We start from the raw sequence: 21,896 nt of genomic DNA, 5'->3' as shown, positions 1-21,896 counted from the left end.
ATGTGGGATGTGTGGTCTACCAGGGAAGCTCATTAGACACTCAATTCCCCAGGCTTTGAGTCTCTGGGGCTGATAAATAGAACCACTCTAGCATGTACCAAAATTCTAGAATCCCAAAAAGGAGGCAAGGTTCATAAATCATATTGTTCATACAAAGAGTTCAGACAAGCAAGCCACTCTTATCATTTATGGAAAGGTTTATATCAGCGTGGGGAACTGTTTACTATTAAAGTTCCTAGAAGTTAGCTTTGTAAGCAGGGCTTTCTAAGGATAACAGTATCAGGTCTACTTTTTGTCTTGGTGGGAAAATTTCACTGTCACCATATATCTAACCCAGCAAGGTGAAAGAAATGAAAAGCAGCAATTCCTTCTTGTCAAAACACTGGACACTATCTACTTAGAGTGCAGGCAGAGTTTTGGAGAGTCAGGTCCACGTGGGTCAGAAGAGCTTACCTGCAACCTTCCTCCATCAGTTTTTAGCAAAGAGCATACTACTACTCATTTCTGCAAATACCTACAACTAACTGAAATCTGGGGATCATCCTTGACTCTTTTCCCCGCTAGTATTCATAACCAATACCTGAGTCCATTTAATTTTACTTGCTAAACATTTCTTGAACCCATTCACTTCTCTCCATCCTCACTGCCACTCCCTATTTCAGGCCACCATCACATCTACCTAGCTAGAATTATTACAACCACCTCCTGACTCATCTCCCTACCTGGGTTTGCCTGCTTCTTATCCATTCTCCACACTGTACCTATAGTAATCTTTTGAAAAAACAAATTTGACCAAGTCTCTTTCTTCCTTAAAACCCTTGAGTACACCTCAATATTACCAAAAATCCAAACTCCACAAGACAGCTTTACAAGGCCCTTCAAGACCTAACCTCTCCTTATTCCCCCAGCTGCCTATCTGGCCATTTCGCCAATCCAACTGTGTGCTACAGCCACACTGAGGAACTTTTACTTTCTCAAATAAGGCAAGATGGTGCTAATCTCCTGCCTTTGGAGATGCTGTTTCTTCTGTGTGACAGTCTTCCTGTTCCTCCTTTCCCCTGGAAGCTGCCCCTAATCTCAAAGTTTAGGTTAGGTGATCTTCCTAGGAGCTCCTATAGAACTCTAAACTTCATTCATTCAGTGTCAAACACTGTGCTGACTGCTGAGTATATACTGGTGAACAAAACTGGGTTCTATTTTCAAGGAGTTTATACATTCTTAACAAGGGAATTAGAAATTACATAATATATAATTTCAAACTATAAAATATATAACAGGTAGCTGTTGTATGGTGTTATACTCCACAGAGATTAATAAAAGTTATTCAATCATTTATCCTATAACATGATTATTTTTTATTATAATCACCACTTCACTGTATATTTTGCCTTGGGTCTGGTATGTAATAGGCTCGATAAATGAACTCAAAGTCTAATCTAGCTCTAAGCTTCTCTTCTTCAAAACCATCCTTAGTTTAGGTGAAGTAAATATTAAAACTTCGCAATAATTTTTCGGGCCTTTTTTTACAATAATTTTAATGTATAATATATACCACCAATTTGCAAAATAAATGTAATATGATTTGAAATGATTCCCTTGTTTTCTCAAGATAGTGTACTATTAGCTTCCTGTAAAATGGGCCAACAAGGCCTACTGTCATCCCATACACCAAGAGGTCACCAGTTCAATTCCCAGTCAGGGCACATGCCCAAGTTGCAGGCTCCATCCCCAGTGGGAGAGGGGGAGGGCGTGCAGGAGGTAGCCGATCAACATGTCTCTCTCATCGATGTTTTTATCTCTCTCTCCCTTCCTCTCTCTCTAAAATCAATAAAAAAATGTATTTTTTATTTTTATTCATTTATTTATTTTATCCTCACCTGAGGACATTTTTCCATTTTTGTTCAGATAGAGTGGGAGGGAGAGAGAGGAAGAAAGCGAGAGAGAAAAACATCGATGTGAAAGGGACACATCAAGTAGTTGCCACCCACACCACCAACCAGGGCTGGGGACCAACTGCAACCGAGGTACGTGCCCTTAGCAGGAACCGAACCCGGGTCTCTCTGGCCCGTAGGCTGACACTCTAACTGCTGAGCCAAACCGGCCAGGGTGGAAATATGTATTTTTTAAAAAAGGACAAAGAACACCTGCCAGAATGGCTGCCATGAATAAATCATCAAACAACAAGTGCTGGCAAGGGTGTGGAGAAAAGGGGACTCTAGTACACTGCTGGTGGGAATGCAGACTGGTGCAGCCACTATGGAAAACAATACGGTGTTACCTCAAAAATTAAAAAATTTGACCTAGTGATCCCACTTCCAGGAATATATCCTAAGAAGCCTAAAACACCAATCAGAAAGAATATATGTACCCCTATGTTAATAGCAGCACTTTTTACAATTGCTTAGTGTCCATCAATAGATGAGTGGATAAAAAAGCTGTGGTACATATACACAATGGAATACTATGCAGCTGTAAGAAAGAAAGACCTCTTATCCTTTGAGACGACATGGAGGGACTTGGAGAATATTATCCTAAGTGAAACAAGCCAATCAGAGAAAGACAAATATCACATGATCTCACTTATTTGTGGAATATAATGAACAAAACAAGCTGATGAACAAAATAGACCCAGACTGACAAATCTCAGAAGAGGGGGAACACGGGGTGGGGGAGGAGATAAACCACAGAACCTATATGCATGTATGCATAACTATGGACAATGCTGGGGGGGGGGGAGTAGGATTGGGAGGAGGGTGTCAATGGGGGAAAAAGGAGAAACATCTGTAACAAAAATTAAATTAAAAAATAAATAAATAAAAATTTTAAAAGGACAAAGAGATTTAAATGAAATTGCAAGTGTAGAGAGCAGTGCTAGCCTAAATAAGATATCAACAAGTGTTAATAAAATTTAGAATAGATCAAGATTTCTCCTTTTAGCCGAGGTGATCTGGGCAAAAGAATATGTTTCTGAAAGAACTGGGCAATGCCTTTAACATTGTAAAAAATTTACAAAGTTTCAATCCTAGTTTCTATATAATAGCTTATACACAAGTATAGTTGATAAGAAAAGAATGTCCTTGTTAACTTCAGTAAACTATGGGTACTGGATTTGCTGTTTCAATTTTGTAGGTATGTTTTTTCCAAGGGGAAAACAAGTGTCATAGGTAAACAATATTTCCACAGAGGTTCTAAAGGCCAGACAATTAATGATTGCAAAATCAGTCCTAAAGCCAGGTCAACCCTATTATCTTTCAGATTAATTCTACTTTCTATTAATATTTTAAAATAAACTCTATATATGAGTATCTTATAAATTATTATACTTTTCTACTTCTAAAGTGTTCTCAGATGTATACGTCTTCCTATGTTAGCAAGAATGGGCTTGCTAACTCTGGACTTGACTCTCCCTGTTTATAGTTCATGGGAAAAGTCATTACATCATTAATTATATTTTATTTATTTATTTTCTTTATTGATTTTAGAGAGAGAGGAAGGGAGAGGGAGAGATAGAAACATCAATGAGAGAAAACACTGATTGGCTGCCTCCTGCATACTCCCACTGGGGATTTGGCCCAGAACCTGGGCATGTGCCCTGACAAGAAATTGAACCGGCGACCTTTTGGTGCATGGGTCAACATTCAACCACTGAACTACACCAGCCGGGCCATTAATTACATTTTAAAAATAAATGCTAGCCAATGCACTTAGTTGCCAAAGTCTTTGTCTTACCTTAGTTTTATACTCTTCTTTTCTTATCAAAATAAGTAACACATACATTTATAATACATCAGTATATTTTAATAAACAAGGGTTCTTTTTGTGGTTAAAGTACTTCTTGAATTGTGTCATCAAATCTTTACTTCTACAATAATGATAATGGCACATGCACAGTCTGGTGGCAATATGCTTTCCTGAAAAATCCAGGCTCTTTTATTTTTTATCTGCGTGACCTTGGGCAACATACCTCTCTGATCCTTAATTTCCCATTTGTAAAATGGGTATAATAAAAGGCTACCTCACAGAGTAGTAGGGAGAAGTAAATACAATAATGTATATGTATTACTTTAGAAGGACATACAGTGCCTGGCACTGAGAAAGTACACCATATATTATTTTATATACATGTGCACACATCCTATTACCTTAAAATGTCGATTCAAGTCAGATACCTCTGTGGAGAAGAAAGCATGCTCAATCGATGCACAAACTGACCTGTAACTATAAACTGATATTAACACAAATACGAAACTATAGAACTGGGAAAGGTCTCAAAAGAGATCATCTAAGGAAAACCCCATTATTTAACAGACTGGGGTATGGAGAGCCAAGGATGAGAAGTGACCTGTCCAAAGTCACACTCCTAACTAGGGCAGAATCAACATTAGAATCTAAGCTTTTCTATGTCTTTTACGTAACTTAAAAATACTTTTTGATTATCAGTTCCAGATTTATCGCTTTCTACCTTTATACTGGTGACTTATTACTATGCTAATCAGATTTGCCTTCACACTGGAAGTCTCTTAGGGGCAGGAACTTCACCTCATTCCTTTCTGTATTAGTTGAAGCCAAGTACCATATACTTGGCAGGCATTTACATATTTCTTCATTTCAAAGTCACAATATAATGGTGGGGAAAGAGCTAAAACAGAAAAAAAAAAAAAGCAAACTTCCTGATTACTACTTCTAAATTAATCACAGACTTTAAGAGGTCTGGAAACTTGGAACATGGATTATCAATCATCTAGATAGACATCCTACGCACTAATGCTACCTTTTCTATTAGGCTTGACTATCCTAAATGGGATCAAGTAAGTCATATACTTAAGTCAAAATACTTAAAAATGAATAAGCAAGTATATTTACAGTAAATTAGTTATAAAGCAGGAAGTGAAAAACAGCAGCAGTGCTTACTATCACATGTTCTACTTCCTTAGAGAAACCAAAGAAGGAATAGCTGAATGAGAGAATATTGGTGAAATTTTCTATATCCTCAATCTTAAATCTGATTCAAATTTTCTGGTTATTACTGGGAACAAAAAAAAAAGTATCTGTATAAACTTGTTTACTAAGTCTTTTACCATTCACTTAGCTCCTATCTATGTTTAACAGCATACATAGTCACATGCCTGGAACTAAATAAAGCATTCAAGTTTTATGAGCCTGCTCAGGAAAGCAGCATAGCTGAGCCACCAAGAACTTATCTCAGGCCAGGAATCTGGAAAAGAGCACATGATTGTCATTTTTCACTCTGTAATTTTCAGTCACCAGTAGACTGCTTGTTGCATGAAAGTTGAAAGCCCTAACATTCATCTACAGACATTCCCAAATACTTCCACCTAGTGAAGAATGTGAATGTGAAGTATATCTTGTAAACTTTCACAAGGCACAGCCATATACAAAATAGGTTTGTATGAAAAAAACATTAATTCAAAAGGCTTACTACATAGTCAACAGTAGCAGGCTGGATTGTGTGGACATTTTAGTGAATGTTCTTGGTGGAATAGGAAAAAAAAAATGAATTAAAGCATAGCTTAACTCTAAAATAACTGAGCAACTAAAAGAATCCAAAGTGGAACTAAGTGGATGAAGGCCATCTAAAGTGGGGGAAGGTAGAGGACTTAAGGATAGGTAACATCGAGCTAGTCACAGTGTAAGTCAAAAGAAAGCCAGTATCATTTTATGTATTGAATCTCCACCAGGACTGGAAGCAACTTGAGAGCAGGCAGAGCAGCTTAATCATCTTTGCAACCTCTTAGCATTTAGTAGAATGAGGGAGTATATGTTGGTGTATTCATCATTCTTCAAAACATTCTTAAATCGGTTAAACAAATGTTCAAAGAAAGACTCTGCAAGGATCAGAACTTGGCAACTCACAAGTTTGAAGGAAGTCAAGCTGTCTACTGACACAACACAAGGGAATGGCTAAAGTGATTACTGGAAGAGACAAAGAGCTGCCACTGCAAGAACTGCACTCCAGGCCAGTATATACAAAGACTGGAGGTAGGGGATAGCAACCAGTCTCTTAGATTGGTTTTAAGGCGTACAATACAATTTCACAACTAGTATTCATTCAACAGGCACTTCCTGAGCACTCATTATGTGCCAGGCACTGTGCTGAGCGCTAGGCAGAGATGAACAACATAAGAGCTCCCTGTCCTGTCAGGGCTCAGAATCTAGTGGGTTGTGTGTGCAAAGATAGAGGTAATCACGCCTAGCTGTGGGGATAAGGAAGAGAAAACTATGGTTTTCTGCATGGGACTGTGGGAGCAGAGAAAGCACCAAAAAGGTGACATCCGAGCTGGGCCTTGAAAGATTTTGGAGCTGACTCGCCAAGGTCAATTCTTTTTTTAATGTTTTTATTTTTTACTTAGTTATTTATTTTTTAAATATGTTTTCATTGATTTTTTTTTTTTTTTTTTTTTAGAGATAGAGAGAGAGGAAGGGAAAGGGAGATAGAAAACATCAATGTGAGAGAGAAACACCCATCAGCTGCCTACTAGGGATCGAGCCCGAAACCCGGGCATGTGCCCTGACCAGGAATCCAAACGGGACCTCTCAGTCCATGGGAGGACGCTCAATCCACTGAATCACACTGGCCGGGCACCAAGGCCAATTCTTAAATGTCACCGCCTTGTCCACCGAGAAGAGAAAGTCTTATACTGACTCCAAGTGACGCCTATAAAAACTCTTGAGGCGGGTATTCTCTTCAGCAATCACCTGCATTTCACAAAAGAGACTGTGACCCAGAAAGCAGAACGCGAACCCCAGGTCAGGCTGCGTGTCACGGGAGATGCCAGGCCCGGAATGCCGGGGGACGGACTCAGCAGTTCCGAGCTCCGCCAGAATTCCAAGAGCTGTGAGTAGAGCACCGGAATGTGGCAAGGGTCTGGACCCGGAAGTGGGGAAGAGGACTGAAAAAAGCGACCCCCTCCAACCATTTCCCCGGCTTCCTCAGCCACGCCCTCCGCCCCACGCTTCACCGTCACTCACCCGCCGCTAGGCGAGAGGAAGTCGGTGTCGTCCTCGTCGCTCGCACCGAACATTGCGCTGGCTTTTGCCCGGCAGCCCGGAGGAAATCGGAGCGTTTCCAGGGCCTTCAGCAGCCGACGTCGTGAAATGTCGCGGCGGCGGGCTGCTTTCCGGCAGGACGAACTCTCGCACGGTTGCTCCGCGGAGAGGAGACTCTAGGCTCCGGAGGAGGCGGGGTAAAGACAAATGGGAGGACCTCGGAAGGCACGCGCGCCGCGTGACGTAAGGCCTCTCCAGCCTCAGAGGCGGCGGAATCCGCGGGAGCCCCGCAGTCCTGCGCTGGGATTGGCCAATGGGGCGGGGGGCGGTGCAGGGGCGGGAATCGGTGGCCTCAGTGGCAATCGTGTACACGTCGAGCCGGTCAGAAGTGGAGGGGCTTTCTGAAGAGTCGTGAGGGGGCGCTGGGTTAAGGTTCTGCACGGGAGGCGCCGGTGGCGGGACTCGATCTGAGAAGGTAAGGCTTCCTTCGTCCCTCTCTCATCCCTGGCGCGAGCACACCCCTTCCCCTCCGGGACAAGGACTCTCCACGCCAGTCTTCTCAGCTCGGCGAAAGGAGAAAGGGCCCCGGCTTGGCAGTCTGGAGAGCTGAGCTTTCGGCCCGGCCTCGACAGTGACATAGCCGGAGTGACCTTGAGGCGAGCTGTGCGGTGCCTCAGTTTCCCCGTTTGTAAAACGGGCCTGGCGCCCCTACCGTTTGTCCCCTGTGGCCGACCTCGCTCTTTGTTCGACGGGCTGTTTATCCAGTGCGTCTGAGTGTGTGCCGGCCGGTCCGGAAGCCTGTAGACCGCAGAGGTCATCGAACCAATCCCATTCTCCTCCGCATCCCAGCATTTCCAGGTGGGGAGAGAAGGAACTTAGCACCGGAATGACGGGCCTGAGGTCACACAGAGTAAAGAGCAGGCTGGGGCTGGGTCCCTGGTCTCTTCAGGCCGGACCTAGGGAGCTGGTGCAAGTACCTTCTCAGCCCTGAAGCTCTGTTATTGCTAGACTGTGGCTACGTCTTGAGAGTCCGCCGAGGCAGGCGAGGTGCAGGAGAGCTGGGATATTCCGGGGGGAAAGGAAACTTTAGAAGCTGAAAATCACCAACCTTGGCCTGGGTTTTGCTTAGTTTTCCTGCCACAGACCTAAGTCAACATCAGCTGTTGCCGACTTCTCTGCCTCCAGTTCCTCCCCTCTCTGTCTGTATGTTATGTAAGGATTTCTTTGGTTAACCTGATAGAATTCTTGGAACAATCTCCAGCTAGGCCAGGCTTAGCTAAGGTGAATTAGCAGAGACTGTCCCGCGGTAACGTCCATTTCTATAGACCTCACTGGAATTCCTTCACTCCAGGCTTCTCTCAATCAGCTTAGTACAACAGGTGTCCCTTACCTGCATGTTTTAATCCAGTAACACAAAATTGAAGGGAAGTATTGGTCTCTCCCTCCCAGAGAACTTGGAAGTTCTTGGCACGTCCCTTGTGATGCTTTTTATTGTGATTTGTGTACTTCTAAATTGTAAGCGCCTCAAGGACAGGGATCATTTTATTCATTTTGGTGTCTCCCGTGTCGCAGAGCACTATGCCTTTTTGCCCATAATGGGTTCTTATTAACTCTTTGTTAGGTTAAATAATGGAATTTATCCATGTTCCCTTATTCCTTAATTTACTGTTTTAGTATTGGTTCCCCCCTGTGACCCAGAGAGCCCAGCAATGGCTCTTGCCTTTCATAGTTAGCTTCCAGAGAGAGAAAAGTGCTGTACTAGCTGAGAACCGTCTGTCTGGGCCGCTTAGTCTCTTTTGTTAATTGAAGATGATTTAACTATTGTTTAAAACTCTAGGGGAGGGAAAAGAAGGGAATAAGATAGCTAGAAATATTATATGGAACTCTTAAGTTTTATTGGTGAAGTATTCCTTTATTGAACTGATAGGGCTATTGTATACTCCCTGTGTTTATTTTACAGATTAAGATGGTTAAAGCAGTGATGCAACCGGAATCTTAAGCACTAGAACAGGAACCCTTTACAGTAGACTCTGTTTAGAATGTGAACTTGGTTACTTCTCAGGAAATAAAAGAATGAACTGCATAAATAACATAGCTCTTTTTAACCCCTCTCCCCAGTACTGGTCATTGTCATTTTAGCATTAAAACATCTGAGTAGTGCTTTTAAAAAACACTGAAGGATCATCTGAGTGTTTTTTTTGTTTGTTTGTTTTTCATTTTTTTGCATTCTTGAGTGGGTTTTTTTTTATTTAAGATATTTAAGTATCCTTTTTAGATAGGCAGGAATCCTAAAATCTGGATTGACCTTTTTTTGTGATTGGAACACCACAAATATGCCTGCCCAGATCACTGTTGTGGGAACACAGTTGCTGGTTCTGATTGCATTATAAGGAAATGGAAGATGGTGATGAGGTTTCCTTAGTCTTTGAACTGCAGAATTGGGTACACCTTAAAAGCCACTCTCTTCCTGAATTAGAAATTGGACTAGGAATCAGGAAACCTATATTCCTACCCCAAGCCTTTCTAACTTGCACTGAGCTTGGACCAAGGTCCCCTAAACTCTTTGTAAAAAAAGAAAGTGGATTAGATCCAAATATCTATTAAGTACTGCTGGGGATGCAGAGATAAGGCACAACCCTGATCGCATGTTTGAATTAAGCGTTTTAGTTTGTACAAAGCTTTTAGATGTATTTGTAAACTGTTATTGACCCCGTCCCCCCCAAAGATTAACCAGGTAGCAGCAGTTTTAACAATTCCTTTCAAAATCAGCAATTTTGCTACAGAGATGACAATTTTTATATACAGGTACACCCATACTAACCTGTATTGGTGAATGCATTTTAAAATTAATAGTTTAAAGTTATAACCAATTTAGATCATAGGTGTGATGATAAGCATATGAATTGAGTACAGGTTTGGGGGGTTGATATCATGTTCTTTCTGTCCAGTCACTAAAAACAGAAGAATGTTAGAACACAATTCAGGAAATATTATCTGAAAACCTGCTATGTGCTGGGTGTTGCCTAAGATAGGAAAATGAGTTAGTCATTAATAGTTGAGTAGTGGGGATAATTGAAGTATACAAATAGCCATAATAGTAGATGTAACAAAGTCCTGTAAGTAAAAATTAATTATTTCAGAATTTCAAAGGAAGAAATTATTATATCTAGTTTGGAGGAGGGTGTGAGGTTAGATAATAGGCTTTGAAGATGAGTGGGATTCCAAGTGGAAGTGAAAAAGTAAGACTTCCCAGATTGAAGGAGTGGCTTTGGCAAAAGCAAAAGGACAGGAGAGAAGGCAGAAATTTCTTACAAGATAAGAGTTGCCCTCTTATCTGATGCTATTAGGGTCAGAAGTTAACTAAAGTAAGTTAAAGCAGGGAATCATACAGATATTAGTTACATGCAGACCTTAAACATTTTACTTTAACTTAAAACATAAACATATTTTCCCATTCTTTTAATACAAGCCTTTTCTTAGCATGTAGGTTCAGGGATCTGCAAACTACAGTGTGAGAGTCCAGTCTTATCCTATCCTGCTGCTTGTTTCTGTAAATAAAGTTTTATTGGAACACAATCAGGCTCATTTCTTGACATGTTATCTATGGCTACTTTCACTTACAATGTAGAGTTGAGTGGTTGTGGGTATTATTTTTATCTAGTCTCCAAAACTTTCAACTTGGTTTTTATAGAAACAATTATTAGAATCTTAAATTCTGGAACCAAATTATTTTGCTATTGATTAGTTTTATAGGCCCTGGGCAAGTTGCTCAGTTTCTGCCTTTTAAAATAGGGACAGTAATAGTATCTAGTTCCTAGGGTTCCTGTGAAGGTGATTAGAGTTAATTCATGTAAAGCACTTAAAACAATACCTGGCAAGTGGTAAGTACTAAATTAATTTTAGCTGCTGCAGTTATTTTTCTCTTCTCATTTATACTTCATTGCTTTATACAATGCTTTATTAAAGTGTATGTTTACAATAATTAGCACACTGGTATAAGTTGGTTTGCGAACAAACACAACTGGTACCCTTTATTAGCATACAACTTCACTGAGGGAGAGCCCAAGTGTTGCTCCCGTGATACTGGAGAATAGCCTTGCTAGTGTGTTATCCATTCATTTGGTTAAAAGGGTTCTATGGGATAGTTTGCTAAGAAAACAGTACACATAGGGAAGTAGGGGATTAAAATTCAAAAGGAGACCAGAGCCATATTTGTCACTACCTTGAAGGCCAAGGTAACAAGTTTGAAATGGAATTTTTTATTCTAAATGACATAGTGATGTTAAAAAAAAATTCAAATGGTTTAGGGAGTGTATGAAGCAAAAAGTAAAAGTTCCCCCACTCAATGTGAATAATTACTTCATTTTTCTAATAGTCCTTAGAATGTGGAGTTGTAAGGACTGAATGATATAAAGCATGGTAAACACTACTTGGGGCACTGGTATTAATCTGTTAAAAACCTCAATCCATGCCTTGGCCGGTTTGGCTCTGCAGTTGGATTGTCAGCCCAAGGACTGAAGGGTCATGGGTTTGATTCCCAGTCAAGGGCACATACCTAGGTTGCAGGTTTGATCCCTGGCCCCAGTGGGGGTCATTTGGGAGGCAACCAATTGATGGCCTCTCTCTCCTTCCCTCCTTCTCTCATTTCCACTCTATGTAAAATTCTATGGAAAAATATTCAGGCGTTTTTAATCATAATAATCAATTTTGAATTGAGAAAAATAAAGGTTCTAGACTGAATGTGAATAAAATTAAATGACTGCTCTAAAGGTAACAATTTATGCCATACTCTGATATTTAAGTCTGTTCCTCTTTTAGTTTCAATTTGGCTCTGCTATTGATTCCTCTTCATACCTTCCTCACCAGAACTGCTATAAAAGAGAAAAAGATGATATGATTATCACTGGGAAAGCAAGTGTTTACAGTGACAAGATGACTTCAACTAGTGGAAGATGTCAGATAAGTGACCAGGTGGCACCAAGATAATTGCCATTTAAAGTTGGCAAGCCAGGCATGATTGAGGAAAAGGAAAGGAGTAAAGAAGGCAGGTTGCTGATGCCTCAATTCCCACATGCAGCTTTTAGCATAATAAATCCATTTTAAAAAACCAAAAGTTTACTTTGTGACCAAGTGTGAGAAGTCATCAAGAGTCTGATACTTAATACATTAAAATGAGCAATTTATGCTACAAGAAATCTTATAGAAGGGACTGGGAAGGAAATGCTTTTGAAGTTTCTTTGCTTTGAGTAATAGTCCATAATTTAGGTAACATCCCCAAGAAGAGGAGGGGCCCATCCTTAGGAATGCAAAGCCCTGCAGAGAAGGAAAGGGTTGAGAAGGGTCCACCCTACCTCTTTTCCTTTACACAAAGGCCCTAGGCTTTTGTATACAATCTGCTTTTGTAGGCTGAGGACATTATGCAATACAGCATAATGAGATGGAAACATGCATTACAAAAGTAAATATGAGGAATGATTTGTAGAGAACTCATAAAGAGAGCAAAAAACTGTTAACCAGTGAAATATTAGAGGACATTTTTAGCCAGGTTGAGTCTTTCCCTAAATAAATAATAGAATTATTATAGAACTATTGAGTATTTATATAATTTTGAAGCAATTTAGAGCACCTAGAATTCAGTTGTTCAATTTATGAAATGAAAGGCAGAGGAATGCTGCTAACTCTGCACCCTCAGATCCCTATTCCTTTCTCCTCCCTTTCCTGATGGCCTTTTATCAGCTCCCATGCAACCCTGTGCAGAATCTGTACTTTAGTACATTTAATTATTTGTATATATCCCTCCTCACCAGACTGAGTTTCTTGAGGATTGGGGTTAATTATAGGACTTATACTCAATAGGTAAACAATAAATTTGAATGAATGAAGAGACTCAGTTCCTCAGGGTCACACAAATAATAAGCCCCAAGAACCAGATCTAGGATCCAGGTCTTCTGATTCCTAGCCCAGTACTTTCTTTTTATCCTCACCTGGGGACTTTTTTTTTTGTCCTCACCTGAGGACATTTTTCCATTTTCTTGTTCAGATAGAGTAGGAAGGAGAGAGAGAGAAACATCGACGTGAAAGGGACACATCGAGTGGCTGCCACCCACACGACCAACCAGGGCGAGGGACAAACTGCAACCGAGGTACGTGCCTTTAGCGGGAACCGAACCCTGGTCTCTGTGGACCACAGGCCGATGCTCTAACTGCTGAGCCAAACTGGCCAGGGCCCGAGGACTTTTTTTTTGTTGTTTTTTTTTTTGCATTTATCTTCAGATAGAGCAGGAAGGAGAGAGGGAAGAAGAGAGAGAGAGACACAATGAGTGGCTGCCACCCACACGACCCCAACCAGGGCCATGGACAAACTGCAACAGAGGTACGTGCCCTTAGCAGGAACCGAACCCAGGACTCTCTGGTCTGCAGGCCGCTGCTCTAACAGCTGAGCCAAACCGGCTAGGGCTAGCCTGGTACTTTTCCACTGTACCATGCAGCTTCTGTCTGAGGTACTAAACAGCTTTTCTCTTTTTCACTTATATTCTTTATGCTTTTTCATTAAATCATCCTTTATTTTTTTTATTTTTTAAGTATGTTTTTATTGATTTTTTTTTTTAGAGAGAGAGGAAGGGCGAGATAGAAACATCCATGTGACAGAGAAACATTGATCGGCTGCTTTCAGCATATCCCTGCCAGGGATCGAGCCTGCAACTTGGGCATGTGCCCTGACTGGGAATCAAACCGGGACCTCTCAGTCCATGGGATGATGCTCAATCCACTGAGCCACACCAGCTGGGCAAATCATCCTTTATTAATTAAAGGGAGGGATGACTGGCCAGTGTGGCTTAATGGTTAGGCATCAAGCTATGCACGAAGAGGTCACTGGTTCGAATCCCAGTCAGAGCACATGTCCAGGTTGTGGGCCCAATCCCCAGTGGGGGGCATGCAGGAGGCAGCCAATCGATGTTTCTATTTCTCTCTTCCTCTTTCTCTTCCTCTCTCTCTAAAATCAATGACGAAAACAAAAAATAAAGGCAGAGAGAAGTAAAAAGGAAACAGTTAAAATGGTTTCTAGTTTCTGCCCCACATGAAGTTAATTCCCAGTATTCTCCGCATTTATTCTTTGCAAAACAACAACATTGATCTAAGTGATTGAAATCCAATATAACTAAAGAAAAGTTTGCCCTGGTCACTGTGGCCCACACATGCAAGGGTTGTTGGTTCAATTCCCAATTAGGACACTTGCCCAGATTGCAGCTGGATCCCCAATTGAGCATGCAAGAGGCAGCCAATGAATGCTTTTGCTCTCACATCAATGTTTCTCTCCCTCTCCTTTCCTCTCTAAAAAGCAATTTAAGCCCTGGCCAGTTTGGCTCAGCAGTTAGAGCGTGGGCCTGTGGACCAATGAGTCACAGGTTCCATTCTAGTCAAGGGCTCGTACCTCAGTTGTAGTTCGTCCCCAGCTCTGGGTGCGGGACGCAGCCAGTTGATGTTTCTCTTTCACATCAATGTTTCTTTCTCTCTCTTTCCCTCCCACTCTATCTGAGATAAATGGAAAAATATCCTCTGGTGAGGATTACAATAGATGTTTCTCTCTCTCTTCCTCTCTCTCCCTCCCACTCTACCTGAACAAAAAATGGGAAAATGTCCTCAGGTGAGGATTAAAAAATAAAAAATAAGTAAATAAATAAACTCTGCGTTCAAGAGTCAACTGTATATATGTATCTGATTAGTATTCTTTAAATCAAACTATAAGAGTCTGTATACTTTAAGTGACATGAAAGTGATCCCTCTGTGTAACTTGGACATCTTTGTCCTAGAGACATTTGTCCAGAGATTAATAATGAGTAAACTAGTAGTGATAATATTTCATACTTACTATACCCTAAGATTAGAAAGTATTTTGACATTTTATTTGATCCTCTCAAACCTGCAAGGTTGGCAGGTAGGTATTTTTATATCCACTTTGCAATAAAGAAACTAGTACTGCCCTGGCCGGTTTGGCTCAGCGGTTAGAGCATCCGCCTGCAGTCCGGAGAGACCCGGGTTCGGTTCCCGCTAAGGGCATGTACCTCGGTTGCAGTTTGTCCCCGGCCCTGGTTGGTCGTGCGGGTGGCAGCCACTCGATGTGGCCCTTTCACATCGATGTTTCTCTATCTTTCTCTTCCTCTCTCTCCCTCCCACTCTGTCTGTACAAGAAATGGAAAAATGTCCTCGGATGAGGATAAAAAAAAAAAAAGAAGAAACTAGTACTTAGGTTTAGGTAATTGGTTTAATGTCACATGGCTAATAACGGTAAACTGTGTCTATAGCTCAGAACCTCTGATACCTAATCCAGTGCTTTTTCCACTCTTAATCACACCATCCATAAAACTCTCTGAAAACTTTACCTAAACCATATTAAAGCACTTGTGGATAACATATTGGAAATGTGTCGAGACTACAAAAGGATCCAGTAAGAGGAGTGTAAAAGGGTGAATCTCGTGATTGCTTTATTCCAGCATGTGGCTTAGTCAACAACAAAAGGTATCAAAGAAATGGAGTATGGTAGCTGGGAGATACACTCCCCATTGGACTTAGGCCCTTCTATAATTGCATAACTAAAAGACCTTTTCAGTTTGTTTGTTTGTTTGACATATCAAATTTGAATTGTCCTACTCAGACAAGGCAAATAAAAGCTTTGCTAAAGCCTTTGTGAAAAATGTTGTACACTTGATCTTCTTTGTACAGAAAGGTGAGAGTGGGCAAGAGAAACAGGAACTTCTATGTTATTTGCCACTGAAACAGGATATGTAAAGCTCAGAAACCCCTCCTGCTTAGCTGCTTCTTAGCAAACCCTCTGGAGAAATGGGAGGGTTAGGGAAAGTGGTTAACCTAGTGTTACAGAAGTTTTATATGAGAAGTAAATGTTACAGTTCAGTTGACTAAAGAATATAATAGCATCATTATTCAGTAACATGGGCTTCAGTTTCCCCATCTGTGAAGTAAAGGTGTTGGACTTTAAAAATGTAATTTTTAGCCCTGGCCAGTTTGGCTCAGCGGTTAGAGCGTCAGCCTGCGGTCCGGAGAGACCCGGGTTCGGTTCCCGCTAAGGGCACGTACTTCGGTTGCAGTTTGTCCCCGGCCCTGGTTGGTCGTGCGGGTGGCAGCCACTTGATGTGTCCCTTCACGTCGATGTTTCTCTCTCTCTCCCTTCCTCCCACTCTATCTGTACAAAAAATGGAAAAATATCCTCGGGTGAGGATAAAAAAAAAAAAATGTGATTTTTAAAGAAAAGGAATTATATTTTTGTGGCTAAGAATCGAAAAGGTACACAAGGATATTTAGTGAAATAAATAACCCACATCTGATCAGTTCCCCTCCTAGTGATCACAGTGTTGCCACTTTCTTGTGCCCCCAACCCCAGAGGTAGTATAGGTATTTATAAACAATATGTATATAATTTTTTGCACTTTTAATTTTTTTTTACAAAAGATAGCATACAGTGCACCTGCTTTATTCATCTCATAATATACCTTTGAGATCATTCTATATCAGTATATAAAGAACTTTTCATTCTTGTTTATGACAGCAAGGTGTCCTATTTTATGGACATATGATCATTTATTTTATCAGTGCCCTATCAGTGAGCATTTAGGTTGGATTTTCAATATTTTGCTTTTACAGACAGTCCTGCAACAAAATAACTTTGTTCATAAAACATTTCACATATGTGTCAGTAGATTTTCAGAAGTGGAATTGCTGGCTGAAAGGGTATGTGCATCAGACTAATAATTAATGACTCCTCTAATTCTGATATTCTGATATTTGATATTTTAATTGCAAATGAACAGTGAAAAAGTTGAGACGGTATCATTTTCTTGAAAACATCTTAATTTTTATTCCTTGTTATTCAGAAGCTACATCTTAAATAAAGGCCAGGTATAGGCAACCTCATCAAAATGATGTTGAATTGCAAACTTGACAAAATCACCTTTATCATGATCCTATAGATTTTTCTAGTGCTGTTCAGGGTGATAATACTCAGGATCTAATTTACTAACTCAGGACAAAAATGGACTGTCTCCCAAATACTTTTACCAGTATTTACCACATAGAGGATTGAGAAGATAGCTGGTTATTACAGTCCATGAGGGAATGAAAATGGAAAAATAAATAAGTAAAGAGAGCCTAGCTCATATCTGTGTGTTTACATGTATTTCTTTCTGGCTTTCCAGGTTTTTTTTGATGATTGTGGGATGTGTGATAATTTTGTGAAATGGGTGATACTATAACAATTACTTGTGTTTTTGAGGAGTTAGGGACCATAAGCAGATCAGAATTAATATTATCCCCTCATACCTTTTTTAACATACCTGCCAGCCTTCCTTCCCTCCCTTTCTTAGCTCAATCATTTTCTTTCTATGTGCCTTAAGCCATTTGTGAAATTTGCCCTATAAATAGTAGGTTTCAGCCAGAGCCTCCATCCTCTTCATCTCCAAAGTCCCTGTACCCCTTGGGATACAGGATACTTAATAAATACTTGTTGAATTGAGTTTGGGTTGATATCAGAGTGATCTAACCTCTACTTTGCTACTCTCTCAGGTGACATATCCTTTTCCCTGCACAGCATGCATGGCACACCTTCCAACCTACCCCTGTGTACACCTAATATGATTCAGGAAGGGGCAAAAGGCCAAATAAATTATCTTGAAGAGGAATGTGTGTCTGTGTATGTTTATGTAAATGTTTACACACGTGACCGTTTTACTCCCATTGCCATTCTTTGTGCTGCAGTTAAAAATTTAGAACCTTTTTTATTTAGCTACACACTAGTGGTAGCTATGGAGCTAGACATACTCCGTAAGAATAGCCTAGGAATATGCAACTAAAAATAAACATATCTTTTTATTCCCACAAGTCTCATTATGGGTATGAAGTCATAAAGATCACAGTGTATATTAGATTAATACAAACTCTGGGTTATAAATGAATGAAGTTGTATATTTAGAAGAGAAAATTTAATTAGCATTGGCGTTTTAAAATTTTTAGAATAAAGGCCCTGGCCACTTTGGCTCAGCAGTTAGAGCGTCAGCCGGCAGACCAGAGAGTTCCAGGTTCGATTCCCGCTAAGGGCACGTACCTCAGTTGCAGTTTGTCCCTGGCCCCGGTTGGGGTCCTGTGGGAGGCAACCAATCGATGTGTCTCTCTCACATCAATGTTTCTCTCTCTCTCTCTCTCTTCCTCCTTCTTTCCCTCCCGCTCTATCTGAAGATAAATGCAAAAATGTCCTCGAGTGAGGATAAAAATTTTAGAATAAAGAAACTTGTCTATGAGCCATGCTTTAAGCACTTGTAAACTCTCTGTGGAATAGCACTGATAAACTGTGGCATAGGAGATAACCAGGCCCACTTTTGGACTATAGCTCCTTTAGTTATAGATGACATCATTGTAGAGCTTAATTAACATGCCACTTACCCAGATAGGTCCCACCGTTCCAAATATAAGCTTTCTTAAATGCAAGATTCCCAGGGAAAATTACTGCTGAGTATCTCAAACTAGATGCTTCACTAGGCCTTTTTCTACCTATTATTTAGACAACTTGTAAAATGCCCATAAACTTTCTAGAAACTAACCACGAAGAGTTTCCTTTATTATGATTTCAGAAATACCACCAGGTGCATGGTGCCACGTTATGGTTAGAATTAAGGGGTAGAATTATTACATATCCTTACCTACTCTTAAGAAACTAAAATGTAAGCAAGATGAGGAAAAAGAATGTAATGTATCATTTCTATTCCTTTCCAAAATCCTAAAATGACTATAGAAATATAAAAAAAAGTGTGACATTGTTATTTATAATAAAAATATATAGTTGGTCTTCATCCTGTTTCTGGCACAGAGCTCCTAAAACCCTTGGTATTTCTTTTTTTTTTATTCCTCACCCAAGGATAATTTTCCATTTATCTTCAGATAGAGTGAGAGGGAGAGGGAGAGATAAAGAAACATTGATGTAAGAGAGACATATCAGTTGATTACCTCCTGCACGTCCCCAACCATGGCCACCATGGCGGGGGACTGAACCACAACGGAGGTTCATGCCCCTGATAGAAATCGAACCCTCAGTTCTCTGATCTGAGGGCCTCAAGGGCTTATGCTCTAACTACTGAGCCAAACCAGCCAGGGCCATCCTTGGTACTTCTTTTTTTTTTTTTTTTTTATCCTCACCCGAGGATATTTTTCCATTTTTTGTACAGATAGAGTGGGAGGGAGAGAGAGGAAGGGAGAGACAGACAGAAACATTGACGTGAAGGGACACATCGAGTGGCTGCCACCCGCACGACCAACCAGGGCCGGGGACAAACTGCAACCGAAGTACGTGCCCTTAGCGGGAACCAAACCCGGGTCTCTCCAGACCGCAGGCCGACGCTCTAACCGCTGAGCCAAACTGGCCAGGGGCCATCCTTGGTACTTCTTAAGTGAAGAGAGCAATAAAGGTGTCTTTTGTTATGTCTTTTGTTCTGGACCTTCCTTCATCTGGCTGTTGATATGTAATAAATTGGTAATCTAGTGAGTAGGTAGGTTTCCTGAGTTCTGTGAGCAGCTCTAGCAAATTAATAGAACCCATGGAGAGAGGGTCATAGGAATCTCTGATTTGTAGCCAGTTGGTCAGAAGCAAGGGTTACAACCTGGGGTTATGATTGGCATCTGAAGTGGAGTGCAATCTGGTGGGTATGAGCCCTCAACCTCTGGGATCTGGTGCTGACTCCTGGTAGATAGTGTCATAATTGCATTGAATTGTAGACAACCAGCTGGTGTTGGAGAACTGCTTCTTGGTGGGGAAACACCCTCCCCGATAAAAAACATCTTTTATAATTAGAAAAGAGGGAGATAGAAGCCTGAGATTTTGAAACACTGCAAAGAAAATAGATGCAGATTGGATGCAAATTGCTAACCACCTGATACAACATAGGTGAAGAATGTCCCTGCCTGTTAAGTTAAGTGGATAGGATTCACTGGCACACCCTCAAAACTCCCAAATTGACAACAGTAGAGCTTAGAAAGAAAGGGTAGCTGTGGAGTAATGACTGAAGGACAAGTTGAAGGATTTGGGAAATTGTACCTATGCCAAGTTTAGAAAGAGCAGTAGATTAGAAGTAACAATAATGAATATTTATCAAGGGCTTACTGTGTTTAGGCCCTGTGCTAAATGTTTAGTGTCATGAGGTAGGTACTATTCTCATCCCTATTTTAGAGAAAACTAACTTTGCCCTCTTAACCACAGTGCTGTCACCTAAGTGAACTCCTTATAATAATCCTTAAAACAATCCTATGAGGTAGACTACTTTATTTCATCTTGATTGTAGAGCAGAGGCACAGAGATATTAAATAATTTGCCCAGGGGCCCACAACCAGTAGGTACAGTTTTACCAGTTAGAGAATGAATATAGCTTCCTGTGTACTGGAAAAAGTCGCCATAAAAAAGAAATGGGAAATACCATTTCTGCCTACAGCTTCCTCATGTTTTTTGTTTGTTTGTTTGTTTTTAGTGACCTATTCAGGATCTCAAACTGAACTCCCACTTTCAAAAAGGAAGTTGATAGCTAGGGACAGACTCTAGAGTGCTAAACTGGGAACAAATCTTAATTTCATTAATCATGTTGAGAACTAACATCCAGTAGTTTCTTCACACAAAACACTGCATTTTCTATTTGAGATTTATCTTTCTGGTAGTTCAGCTCCTATATTTTATGACTAATCTAAAAAATAAAACTACAGAAAAGATATAATTTCCCCTTCATCTGAAACTTGAGAATTTATTCACACAGTGAGTGAAAAAAGCTCTCTCAAATCCCAAAGATGAGCCACTGGTAATTCAGTGTTAGTCCAAAAGGTTCTTTGATTATTAGGTGGTGGTATGTGTAAACTTTCAGTGAGACTATGCTAGCTCTGTGCCCTTCTGGAATATAAAAATAAATGTTTTATTTTAGATCCTGGTTGAATCTTGACTTTTTTCTTTCCTTTTTTTTTTTTAAGCTCTCACTTGTTAAACATCCAATTCTTAAGTCCTTTGTACTATATATTTATATTGTACATCTTTATAATACAGAACCAGTGTTCTCAAATTTTCGAGTGCATAAGAATTACCTATATAGCTTGATAAACATCTAGATTCTTAGACGCCATTCCTGAGAGGAGATTCAGAAGTCTGGAGTGGGGTCCATCCATGACTTTCATTTTTAGCCAAACATCTCAAATGATTCTGATTCAGGCAGTCCTTGGACCACACTTTGATGCATGGGTCGACACTCAACCACTAAGCCATACCGACTGGGCTTGGATCACACTTTGAGAAGCCCTTGAATTGGGAGGAAAGTAATTAACATTTATTATTTACAATATATGTTATTAATGTGCCCGTCACTTTACATTTCATATTCAAAATATTGTGAGATTGAATTATTCTAGTTTTATGTGTATTATTCCCACAAAGTTTTTATCAACTTGTTCTGAGTTCCAAAAATGGCATGTCCTATTGACAGTCAGCAATCTGACTCCAAAACCAAGAAGGTTCTTGCTGTTTCTGCTTCAGCAAGGTATCTCTCAGTAGAGATACTTATTTAATGTTGGTAATTTGTAAATTTTTAGAAAGTGATATGGACAACATGCTCTGAAATGTTTTTGATAAGTGTTAAGCCACTGAAATCTTAAAATGTCTAAAGCATATCAACTAATAGTCAGAGTGTGTTTAGAAAAGACTAGTGTGCATTTGTTTCTCATTGAAACAATATTATACACACCTAAACTTTTCTAACTGAAATAGGTCCCAAAGATGAATTATTCTCTCTCTCCACTGAGAACCTATAACCATAAAGATTAAATTTCCTAATGTTTTGGGGAAAAAGCAGGCTAGAACC

At 40.3% G+C, this 21,896-nt stretch overlaps 1 protein-coding gene across 6 annotated transcripts in view; it reads right to left on the bottom strand.

Annotated features, from left to right (window-relative positions):
• Window positions 1-7,106, bottom strand: part of FKBP15 (FKBP prolyl isomerase family member 15) — a 60,555-nt gene extending 53,449 nt beyond the window's left edge. For 4 of the 6 annotated variants that reach the window (XM_036260903.1, XM_036260900.1, XM_036260901.1 and 1 more), the window contains exon 1: window positions 6,991-7,106. In XM_036260903.1, the coding sequence (XP_036116796.1) occupies window positions 6,991-7,043 (53 nt within the window). In that variant the 5' untranslated portion in view covers window positions 7,044-7,106. Of the gene's footprint in view, window positions 1-4,142; window positions 4,222-6,990 lie in introns of those variants that run through there. The other 2 variants (XM_036260904.1, XM_036260905.1) reach the window with 1 other exon arrangement.
• Window positions 7,107-21,896: the final 14,790 nt, after the last annotated feature.

The sequence above is a fragment of the Molossus molossus genome, unplaced genomic scaffold, assembly GCF_014108415.1.
Source record: "Molossus molossus isolate mMolMol1 unplaced genomic scaffold, mMolMol1.p scaffold_m16_p_14, whole genome shotgun sequence".
Classification (NCBI taxonomy): domain Eukaryota; kingdom Metazoa; phylum Chordata; class Mammalia; order Chiroptera; family Molossidae; genus Molossus; species Molossus molossus.
Note: the sequence above shows the minus strand (reverse complement) of the source record. Positions and strands in the feature narration are given on the sequence as shown.